At 45.9% G+C, this 12,031-nt stretch overlaps 1 protein-coding gene and 1 long non-coding RNA gene across 6 annotated transcripts in view; one reads left to right on the top strand and one right to left on the bottom strand.

Moving 5' to 3' along the window:
• PRKACA (protein kinase cAMP-activated catalytic subunit alpha) overlaps positions 1 to 12,031 on the bottom strand; it is a 62,539-nt gene that overhangs the window by 24,259 nt on the left and 26,249 nt on the right. The window contains exon 1 of one of the 5 annotated variants that reach the window (XM_083726092.1): positions 3,526 to 4,094. The exons of the other annotated variants lie outside the window; for them this stretch is intronic. Coding sequence (XP_083582218.1) covers positions 3,526 to 3,532 — 7 coding nt within the window. The 5' untranslated portion in view covers positions 3,533 to 4,094. Of the gene's footprint in view, positions 1 to 3,525; positions 4,095 to 12,031 lie in introns of those variants that run through there. 5 annotated transcript variants of the gene reach the window in all.
• Positions 3,954 to 11,685, top strand: LOC310838587. Its single transcript, XR_014561068.1, has 3 exons — positions 3,954 to 4,078; positions 5,520 to 5,952; positions 9,819 to 11,685. It is a non-coding gene; the product is annotated as an uncharacterized lncRNA (long non-coding RNA).

The raw sequence follows: 12,031 nt of genomic DNA, 5'->3' as shown, positions 1-12,031 counted from the left end.
GAGGAGACCCTCCCCAGAGCCTGAAAAAGACATCAGTGACGGCGGAGGAAGTCCCAAAGAGACCCGAGCACACAGTCTCCCTCCCTAACAGCTGATGGGCGGGGTACTGCAGCCGCCGCCACCACCACTACTTGCCTGCGTGTCCTCCAGCCTCCAACCAGCACCAGAGCTGATATTTCAGTCTGAATTGTAGAGAGAGCTGGAGAGCAGGGAAAAGCAGGCGTTCAGAGGCTTTTTAGAGGGTGCTCCCCACTTACACGATTTTTGCTTATGTCTGTGGGCCCTGAAACATAATCCCTGCCTAAGGGGGGGGCGGGACACCTGTATAGCAAGAGGGCACATGCGACTGAAAAACCTCTGGGCCCCAAGATATTGCTCACCTCCAGCTCCCATTGTCCCTTACCATTGGCCATGCTGATGTGAGTCAAAAGTCCAAGAACATGCAGAAGGCTCCAGGCTCAATCTCTAGTATCTCCAAGTAGGTTGAGAAAGACCTGTCTGAAATCCTGGAAAGGTGCTCCCAGTCAGTACAGACTAGAGATGGGAACCTGTGGCCATCCATGTTGTTGGGCTACAACTCTCATCATCCCTGGTCATTGGTCATGCCAGCTGGGACTGATGGAAGATGGAGTCCAACATCTAGAGGGCCAGAGGGACTCCATCCCTAAATTAGATTGACCAATTGTCTGCTTTGGTGGAAGGTAGCTTCCTGTGTTCCTGACACACATACACTAGCCTCCCATTAGGAACTTCTGGTTGGGCCCAGATAAAAATCCCTCCCATCTTCCAGAGGTTAAACTTCAATTGGAAGGGGTAGGACCTTTCCAGCAGGTTTGGAATGAGTTCCCAGAAGAAGTGTGGCAATGATTTTCACGGTTACATTTTAGAAATGCAAGGAAAACATCTTTTTGCAGGACTGTTGGGAAGCAGTCTGCGTAGGATTCTTATTTGTACTGATCTGCTGCATCTGAACATTGCCACCTCAATGTTCCTCATTTAATGTTTTACTGGTTTTGTTTCGCCACTTTATCACTCTGGGTCTTTTCAGCATTAATTTAGATATGAAATTAGAATTTAATCTCGCTCCTGCACTGCTAGCAACTGGAGACGGAAACCAATATATTCTCCAACACAAGGGGCCTCCTTCCTCACAAGGTTTCCAAAACAACAACGAAAAAGCATCATCATTTGGCTAACAAGTCTCTTGAGGGGCAAGTGTTGGCTTTGGTGCGCAACTTGTATGTTATCTCAGAGGGATCTTAAACATCCTAAGAGCCTTGGCCATAGGCAAGCACAGGCCAGCCAGATGTTATCAATACACTGCCTTGCATTCTCCTGTCTTTTTCAGTGGCTATACAGGAACAGACGCCATTGTAATCTCTCTAGTATAGAAAGCCAGTCAGCAAAAGGATGGGATACAGACTAGCAGATTTAGGGCAGATCCATGCCATACCCTTGAAGCACAACCAACACACAGTTAAAGCACATAACTTCCTCCGAGGAATCCTGGAATATGTAGTTGAAGGTACTGGGGGGGGGGGAGAAACAGAGTTCCTAGGATTCTTTTGGGAAAGTCATGCGCTTTAAATATGTGTTGGGATGTATGGTGTGCATGTGCCCTTAATTTCTAGGCCAAGTGCAGGTACAGTGGTGCCTCGCAAGACAAAAATAATTCGTCCTGCGAGTTTTTTCGTCTTGCGAATTTTTCGTCTTGCGAAGCACAGATTCCCTGGGTATTAACGGTTTTAAGAAAAAGGAAACAAACTATCAAGACGTTTTTGTCTTGCGAAGCAAGCCCATAGGGAAATTCGTCTTGCGAAGCAACTAAAAAAATGAAAAACTCTTTCGTCTTGCGAGTTTTTTGTCTTACGAGGCATTCGTCTTGCAAGGTACCACTGTAATCTGGTTCTATAACCTCACCCCCTCAACCCTTCTAAGAAATATCCTATGACCAGTAAACCAATGCCTGCAATTGGAATCAACCATGTGACAGATTTATGCAAATTTCATTTTGGTTGTGATACTCTTGAGGATGTGAAATATTTATTTTTTTATTTCTTATTACATTTATATCTCGCTCTTCTTCCAGGAGCTCAGGGCACCATACGCAATTCTATTATCCCCTTTCCTCCAATTATACTAACATAAGTTGTGAGCAGATTAGGCCAAGAGTCACTGATCCAAGGGCACCCAGTGGGTTTCATAGCTGAGTGGGGATTAGAACCCAGGGTCTGCCCAGTCAAAGTTCAATACAGTAACACTACATCACAATGACTCTATTTTTTATTGGGGGCTGAAACAGGAAGTCTCATGACATCTGTGAACATGGTCCTAATAAGTGACAGGACTGTGTTTCTGAGAAAAAGCATGGTGCAGTTTATTCACCAATAGGCTGCCCCTCACCCTATAACTGAGACTGTAGTAACCAGGTCAGAAGGTATAACAACAGATATTAATAAGGGGAGAAAGAAAGGCCCCTAGAGAAGACCAGTGGTCAAAGTGAATAGGCATAGGTTTCCAGGGGAAAATGTTTTCACCTGCCATTTGTCACTGAAAGCCAAATTAGATGTAACACTTAAATGCACCATTAGGAAGCCTGTCAGTTAAAAAAAAATATAGAGGCAAGTTTAACCTTTTCCTCCTACTCCACAAATGATAAGCCTTCTGCACCCTTGCCATTCCCATGAGTTTGGAATACTGATAAAATGTTAGAATTCCAGGAAACAATAAAATCTGCTTCATGACAGCAGAAGACTCATCCATATCCTTAGTGTTTAGCAGAATCTAAACAGCTATTTCTGATACTTCATCACAACCTCGAGGGCTAGACATTTTATTTAAACACAATCATGCCCAATGGACTGGGTGAAAGTTATCAGAATGTGCTTTAGATGGCTTGTCAGCAAGGAGACATTCTTGAGCATGTTGATCCTTAGATTTCTCCTAATTGACCCTCCTTACTCTTTATGATGCCAACACCTTTGATTTTTGAGGCTTTGAGTCTACTACTTAGAATAAACTGGCAGATTCTTCCTTCATATAAGCATTTAAAACAGCAATTAGGATGGTAATAGCAGCAAGAAAGCTCAGCTCAAACTACGACGTGCTGCAAATTCATAAAGCAAAAATGGTACCCTTAGAGAGAAAACAGCAGCTCTGAGCATCTTTTGTTCAACGCTCAAGGTTCTTTAACTGGAAATAAAAGGGGATAAATTCTGGAGTTAGTGGAAACATAATTCATCAGGAATAACTCCCCCAAGGCTAACCATTTAAATAGTTTCTACATATGTCTATGACAGTCAGAGCTGATTTGTTGTAGGGGCTGCATGTGAGTACAAACCCATCTGCTCAAAAATTTACTGTGCCACATTCAGCGTCACAGATAGATCCATGTGTGTCTTTGTCTTTAGAGCCCTTTTCTCACCATACATTCCTTGAAAGAAGCAGCTGTCTAATAAACACAGGGAGCGAGGGAGAAAGCAGACAGCAGTCTGTTCACCCACCCAGGACCCCGTGGTTCCTTACCATCCATTCGGTGGCCCTCAACCCCAAGGGTCCACCTGGTGACCCGGCTGTTTCCGTAGCTGCAACCATACAGTTAAAAGGTCAAAACGGGTGGCGGGGAAGGGCTGACCCGACGGCTCATGGGGGACTTTGCCCCCGGTGGCAAAAGCAAACACGGCCCCCGCCTGGAGCTCAACTTCTCCTGGAAGCGAAAGAGAGTCCCCAGCCAGCAAAGGGCTGAGCGCAGCTCCAGGGCACGCCTGTTTCGCCTTCTCTCCCTTTCCTTCGACTGCATCAGTGTAGGCCACCGTTATAGCCAGCAGGAGTGATCTACCATAGCACCTGGAAAGGCTCCTCTGGAACACCTGCTGCTTATTCAGACACAGCAGGCTCCGCCTTGAAGATCCACCATACACGGAGCTCCTGAGATTCCAAGTGGAGCAGCGAGGCTTGAACTAGACCATGCCAACGTGGCCTCTGCCTAGAGATGAGGTCGAGAGAGTCATCGCAGATGCTGTGCAAACCATTTCCCCCCCAGTGTAACACTTCCCCGAAGTCCAGAAACAACTGTTCTGTAAGTGGGACAGCTGGTTACGAAACAATGCTGGGGGGGGAAGGGGGGCAGGGGATCACATGATGGCAATGCAAAGAGAAAGAGAGGAGGTGGCGAGAAAGATACTGCCAGTCACCAAAGGCAGCTCATTCACAAGCCTATCACAAAAGGCTGCCGTAGATCCTCCCCCCATGCCCTGCAAACTGACCCAAGCCAAGACCAGCCTGCATTATTAGGCAACTTGTGTTTTTGCTTGTTTTCAAGTGGTGCCTATACATCTCTTTTCTATTCCTCAAGAGGGGCAAAGAAGCAGAGAAAGTAAAAGCCCAGGTCTCCAGCTGGTGCCGAGAGAAACACTTTCTTTTGTTCCCTCGGAATGAAAACATTTTATCAGCCCAGCCGTAAGATTTTCATTCTGCCATTAGTGATCTCAGTTCCACCTTGAGCTCCTGCTTCATTCACCCTCATTACTTGTTAGGTTTTTACTTTGATGTGTGTGAGTGAAGTGCCATGCGGCTGCTGAAAAAGAGAGGAAGCCCCAAAGATTGAAAAGGAATCGCCTCTTAACCCAGCCACCCCAGAGCAGATCCTAAAAACAAACAAACACCAGAACAGAAAGCAACTTCAAGCACATGCTTGCCAAGAACAGATAGCCCTCTGTCTCTTTTCATTAATAGAAACAGGTTAACACAGGCTTAAAGTAACCTATACAAGAGCAGCTTCTAATCCAAAAGAAAATACCAAGGGATGAGAGGAGAGTGGCTTGTTTACATGGCCTGCAGGTGATGACCAGTGAGATAATAAGGCATGACAGCTACACCGCAGTTGCCAATTTACTAGAAGATTAAGCATATGCAGCTATCCAGCACAGGACTCTCTCGAGGTGGTGGCCCAACTAGAGATAGGTAGCAGGACTCACGTGGAAATACGAAGTAGAATGAAATCTACAACATAGACACACACATATATATATTTGAGGGGATAAAAGGAGTCCTATCCAGCACAAGTAAGTACAATGAAATGCCAGAAGGCCCAAGGCTTCACATTGCTCCCTCAAGTCAGAGCTGGACTAATTTCTCAAGAGAAAAGCAGTACAGTGATTTCAGAAGGAATGACTGCTCGGTAGCTGAGCTAAAGATAACCTCCATACAGAGGATGCTCAAAGATCAGCCCAACCTTCTCAGAGCGTCTCATAAGCAAGAATGGATCAAAAGCAAACCCCCCCCCCCAGCTTTTGCTTTTCGGGCATCAGCTGGCTGAGTCTGCCTCAGAATTTTGTAATAGCCCCTGTGAAGAGCATCCAATGGTTTCTGGCAGCATATGGGAGGGAGGCTCTGTCTGAAAGTGCCAGGTTCTGAATGTGTCTGAAGGAATGATGGTCAGCAGGCTCTGAGAATACTGGAAGGGAGGGAGATACTGTCAAACAACTGATGGCGTCAGTCCTTGGTTTTCTTCATTTCAGGAGCACTTCTTACTGAAGTCTGTTCAATGGGAAGGTGACTACCCAACTGGACAATTTTTAATTTATATATTTCTACTGCATCAGACCAACACTTACCTGAATCTAGAACCATGGAAGGCACCACATTAAGCCGCATGAAATGCAAATCCATCAACCTCACAGGGTATCCGAAGAAGTCTGCATGCACATGAAAGCTCATACCAAGAACAAACTTAGTTGGTCTCTAAGGTGCTACTGGACAATTTTTTTTATTTTTAAAATATATTTCTACCCCACTTTCAGACATGGCAAACATCCTTTCAACCTTCAGACGCACATGGAAATGTTTCACCTGTAAAGTAGTGCAAAGGACTACAGTTGGAGGCAAAACTTGGAGGTATACTTCTTGATGGATCAGACTACCCTAGAAGGCCAATTACCAACAGGTTCCAAGGTGAGTAATGGTTTCCTTTAGTGCTGCAGGCACAGTTACATATTTTAAAAACCTATTTGGTCTGAAATTGTTTGAGCCCTACATGCCATCTTTTTTAGATTTTATGATCTCCAAAAAAGGGGGTGAATCATGACCATGCCTACCATGTAACAAGGTAGAGTTCTACTGTATGTGGCACCAAAGGGGTAGTGATGAAGAGATGGATGAAGGCAAGAATCTGTGCCTGAATAGGTGGCAAAGACATTTTAAAATGCTGACCCTAGTAGACATAATTTGGGCTCTACTCGAGGCAGCAAAATGCCTAGGGGTGGCACAAAAGAGATTCCCAGAAGACCCCAAGAATGCCATACCAAATGATGACTTGCAATCATGGAGAACACAGGTGTTCCAGGAAGCTGCATATCTCATAATAGAACTCCCTTTCTCTAAGGGTCAGACAGTAGAAGCAATGCAAGATGTCCCCATTTGCACCATCAGTCAGAGGCAGATATTAAGGTAGGTTGACTTCCTTTCAACTTTGTTTTGGAGGTCCCATTTCCTGCCCTGATCATATTAGGAAAGAACATCAGGCTTTGATTGCTATCATAGATTCTCCTTTCAAAACATTTTTCCAGCCAACACTTTTCAAAAAGCTAATGCTCTTTTTGAAGCTTTCAGCTGTTAAACATTCATTGCTATTCTGCTGCCCTTCCTCTTCCTATTTCAGGATCATGGACTTCAGCAGTTCATAGTTACTTTCTTTTACATAGCCAACTGTTTTCACAGACTCAAACATTTCCTTCCTATTAGTCAGATTCTGATCTAAAAATAGCATGTCGCTCATTGTTTCCTCAACTTTCTGAAGAAGTTTGTTGAGAACAAGTAGGAACCCTGTTTATGTATTCCATTTAAAATATGGCAAAAGTGCTTTTGTACTTCTACTTGATATGGAATTTTTTTGCTAGTGCAGTCCAGGCCTGGGAGCAGCCAACGTGGAAGCTTACATGCTCAGTGGAGGAATCTGGAGTTTTGCTGTGGCTCTCGCTGTCTTGATTCTCTCCTCTCAGCAGCCACCAAACCCTTTCTATCATAATACTGCTCCCTTTCTCACTTAAGATTGGACACTGTTTTTTCCTCGCGAATTTCATTCTCTTGCGTTTCCAAAATCTATGGCTCTTGGGCAGGTGTATCAATAAGAAACAATGACACCATTCAACACTGGCATTCAAGCTGCCAGTCCCTGGCTCACTTCCAGAATAGTCACCAGTTGGCGTTCTATGCACACAGATCCCATTCTGTGCTTGTGGGCAGTGGCAGGGGGCAGAGTCTCCACAAAGCACATTCACTGCTTTAGCACTGGCTATGATCATCTGCTTGTATGCAGCTCGTTTTTTAAAAAAATAAAATAAAATAGAGCCCATAGACCACAAGTCTCTTATTAGGGTCCTTCAATTTTTTTTTATGCAACCAGTATGCAGTTGCAACTCATGTCATGTGCAGTTGAGATGCCTTTCTCAGAAGCTGTGCTTCTGTTCCAAGAGTTACTGCACTTTGCCAGTGATGGCACTTACTATTTATGCCTGGGAAAAGCAATTCTTCCCGTGCATAGGAGTCTTTGGTGCTATTACTACTGTGTGCAATGGGGCTGAGCAAATGCTACCAGCACCTGCCACTGGATAGATGCAGTGTTATAAGTGACCATTCCATTCCTACCTCCCACCCAGTCCCGCTATAATATTCCTACCTTTATGGCTGAAAGATTCCTGCCATACAGTTGCTTTTAAATTATACTCCATTTTTCAAGGAAGGCCAGGGAGTAGCATATATGGTTCTCCCTGCTCCCTCAGCTTTTATCCTCCTAAGTACCCTGTAAGGTAAGTTAAGCAGGAAGAGCTACTGTCTCAGGACAACCCAATGAGCTTCATGGTTGAGCAGTGACTTGAACCTGAGTCTTGTTCCCTCCTGAGCAGCTTTCCAAGAGCTGCATTCCAGAGAGGAAGCAGGACCAGAAGCAATAAGTAGGTGGAGCGACAGATGCAGCCCTTACTACCTTTGTATAGTAGGTTGCATTCTGACCATGCAGAAGCCACATCATGCAGAAGCTGACCATGCAAAAGTACACATCTCTCCATCCCAACGAGGAAGTGGGATCATCACAGTTCAAGGATGCATTCCAGCCAGCAAAAGCACTTAAGGAAGGCGTGAAGCAGGGCTGGTGAGATGTGTGGACTCAGGAGGAGAGGCAAGGGGTTTGAGAGGGTGGTGGCTTCTCAAATCTAGCTAATCAATCTTTCTTCTGGCCAAGTTTTGCTACCAATGCTGCTTTGGTCACCATAAAGAATTTGTGTGTGAGAGAGGAGGGAGGTGTGGGGTAGCTTTGATGATATATTTTTATAGTAATATACTTAATTATATCCCACCCTTCCAGTCCAGTCCGGCTTCCGCGCTGGTCATGGGACCGAGACGGCTCTGGTCGCCCTAACAGATGATCTCCGCAGGCAGCTGGATCGAGGCGGGTCGGGGCTGCTGATTCTTCTAGACCTGTCAGCAGCCTTTGACATGGTCGATCACGAACTCCTGGACCACCGCCTTGCCGACGTGGGGATCCAGGGCACAGTCCTTCAATGGCTGCGCTCGTTTCTCTCTGGTCGGGGACAGAGGGTGGCGCTTGGGGGGGAATTGTCATCCCGCCACTCCTTGGTGTGTGGTGTGCCCCAGGGTGCAATACTCTCCCCGATGCTTTTTAACATCTTTATGCGCCCCCCTCGCCCAGCTTGTCCGGAGTTTTGGGCTGGGCTGCCATCAGTATGCTGATGACACCCAACTCTATCTGTTGATGGACGGCCACCCAGACTCGGCCCCAGACACACTGATCAGATGCTTGGAGGCTGTGGCTGGATGGTTACGTGGGAGCCGGTTGAAGTTAAATCCTTCGAAGACAGAGGTCCTCTGGCTGGGACGGGACGACATGGGACTGAGGGGGCAACTCCCATCTCTTGCGGGGGTGCAATTAGTGCCAGCATCGTCCGTTAAGAGTTTGGGTGTAATCTTCGATACCTCCCTCTCCATGGAGGCGCAGATTGCAGCTATAACAAAGGCGGCATTTTTTCATCTCCGCCAGGCTAAGCAGTTGGCTCCTTACCTCTCTCGCCCTGACCTAGCCACTGTGATCCATGCGACGGTCACCTCCAGACTGGATTATTGTAACTCGCTCTACGTGGGGCTGCCCTTGAGACTGACCCAGAAACTCCAGCGGGTGCAAAATGCCGCAGCGAGACTCTTTACGGGGTCTTCACTTAGAGATCACATTCATCCGGTGCTATACCAGCTGCACTGGCTCCCGGTGGAGTACAGGATCAGGTTTAAGGTGCTGGTTTTAACCTTCAAAGCCCTATACGGCCTAGGGCCCTCGTACCTACGGGACCGCCTCTCCTGGTATGCCCCACAGAGGAACTTACGATCTTCAAATAAAAACACCTTGAAGGTCCCAAGCCACAGAGAGGTTAGGCTGGCCTCAACTAGAGCCAGGGCTTTTTCGGCTGCGGCTCCAACCTGGTGGAACGCTCTGTCACAAGAGACAAGGGCCCTGCAGGATTTGACATCTTTCCGCAGGGCCTGCAAGACAGAGCTGTTCCACCTGGCCTTTGGTCAGGGCGCAGCCTGACTCCCTCCTTTGGCAATCTTTACAAAACTTTAGTTTATGGTTGCCATCAATTTTGATTTTAATTCATTTTTATAATGTTTTATAATGTTGTACTGTTTTAGTGTTGTTAGCCGCCCTGAGCCCGGCTTCGGCTGGGGAGGGCGGGATATAAATAAAATTTATTATTATTATTATTATTATTATTATTATTATTATTATTATTATTATTATTATTTCCTGACAGGACTCAAGGCGGCTTACAGGTTAAAAACAAGAACCACTGATACTCCTGGACATCTCACTGGCTCTTCATACCATCTCTCTTGGTATACTTCTAGATCTGTTATCGGACATGTGATAAGAGATACCACTCTCTTCTAGTTCTTTTTCCACTTGACTGGCTGATTCCAGAAGATGTTGGAGGATCCTTCTTGTTTCTCGTGCTGTTTAACATCTAAATGGCATAGCTGAGGAAAATCATCCAGGAATCTGGAGTCAGGTGCCATCAAAATGCTGAAAACACCTAGTTATTTTTCTCCTTTTAAATCTATTCCAGTGAAGTAGTAGATGTTGTGAGCAGCTGCCTGACGGACCAATAAAATGTAGCCCAATTCAAGAAAGACAAAAGTTTTGTTGGTAGGTGGTACGATGATCAAAGAGTTTGTAATTTGCCCTTTTGCAATACTACCTCAAAGATGAGGTTCAAAGACAGGCAACGTTAAGTTCTCAAGTCCTCAACTAGGCAGGCAAAAATTACTGACAGTAGCAAATGCAGTCCAGGGAAGTTGCTTTAGGAAGTAGGTGACAAAAGTGGATGACAACAGACTGCCCCTCTATTGCTGTGCTTATAAGACCCTAAAGCAAAGCATCAAAATTACAAATTAAGGCAAGAAGCTCATTGGGAACATCTTCCACCAATTTATATGTGCAGAATGAAGACATTTTAGATACTGGAGGAGGTACCTTGAGACATATTGCAAGAACAAAAAGTATCAAAGCAGAAAGGAGCGAGCGCAATTTCTGCTGAATTCTTCAGTGCCTTCAAAACAGAATTATGTAATAATTATGAGTGTACAGGTGCAGTCAGAATAATTTAACACAGCACCCAGAGAAAAAAGGTTGAGCACTCATCTCTCTTTAACTCTGAAGCCTTTATCTCAGCTACAGGTTGCTTTAATACCAGTCTGTCATGTTCTGTAAGAGGCCCACCTACAGGAGAGAGAGACACTGGTTTTCTACCCTTCAACCACAATGCCCCAGTGGTCTAGAAGATGAAGGACAAAGTAGCTTTGCCAGAGGCCCAGAACACAGTGACCCTAATCAATTTCCCTGGGAATAGATTGAATAGCCAGTCATGTCCCTAACACGGCTGCGCTCAATAGGAAACTGCAGCCGATTCAGGCCAAGAACCAAAATTAGCAGGCAAGCAGTGAGTCAAACAGCACCTCCCACCAGCTATTGTTTAGCGCTTGCCCATCAGCTATTGCAGAGCCGAGGGTACCAGCCCAACTTAGGCTTCAAAGTGGCATTCTATTCCACAGTGTTGTGAACTTGCCATAGCATAAGATAGGGAAGGTACAAAGGAAAGGGGGCGGGGAGAGGGAGAGAAAAAGCAGCAATGCCTTCTTGCACTGTGATTTAACGAGATAACCATTCAATGCATGTACCAATCACATTTCTCCTGCAACACTAGATGCACAATTGCCATGAGAATAATATGCAGTCCTTGCATCAACCAGGCCACACGGAGAAGTGGGGTTGCTGCTGCTTTATGCCTTGTCTTCAAGAGAGGCGAACTAATCTTTCAAGTTGTCCTAGAGCCTAAAGCACAGTGGGAGAAATCAATATTCTTAAATCAACAGTACCAAGACCTAGGAAGCAAAGGACCAGACCACTTGAACATATTTACACTTGGGAACATAATTCATCTCACTGAATGCGTACATCACAAATCTTGCAGGAATTTCTCATAAACAGCTCTACCTAGCTGCCAACCTTTCCAAGTCTGCACTGGTTTTAACTATGCATCTGACTGTTACTGAGGGAAGGGAATCCCTGGGAATAGAGACAACATGTGTTGCCCAAATTGCAAGTCCCTTTGACATCTGTTCTATATACAGTGGTGCCTCGCAAGACGAAATTAATTCGTTCCGCAAGTCTTTTCGTCTTGCGAGTTTTTCGTCTTGCGAAGCACGGTTTCCCATAGGAATGCATTAAAAATCAATTAATGCGTTCCTATGGAAACCGCCTTCAGACCAGGTCCGGGGACAGTCTGTCCCCCGACCTCTTCTGAAGGCCGATGGGGGGCGAAAGTCTTTGCTCCCCCCCCCTGCCTTCCCGGGACAGCAGAGACTTCTCCGCTGTCCCGGGGCGGTCTTAAAATGCTGGCGGGCGGCAGCGAACCCTTCGCTGCCGTCCCCCAGCATTTTAAAAGCCCCTGGGACAGCGGAGACTTCC

The sequence above is a fragment of the Podarcis gaigeae genome (assembly GCF_964106915.1).
Source record: "Podarcis gaigeae genome assembly, chromosome: 2".
In the NCBI taxonomy this organism is placed as follows: domain Eukaryota; kingdom Metazoa; phylum Chordata; class Lepidosauria; order Squamata; family Lacertidae; genus Podarcis; species Podarcis gaigeae.
The sequence above is the reverse complement of the archived record's forward strand: the minus strand, read 5'-3'. Positions and strand labels throughout refer to the sequence as shown.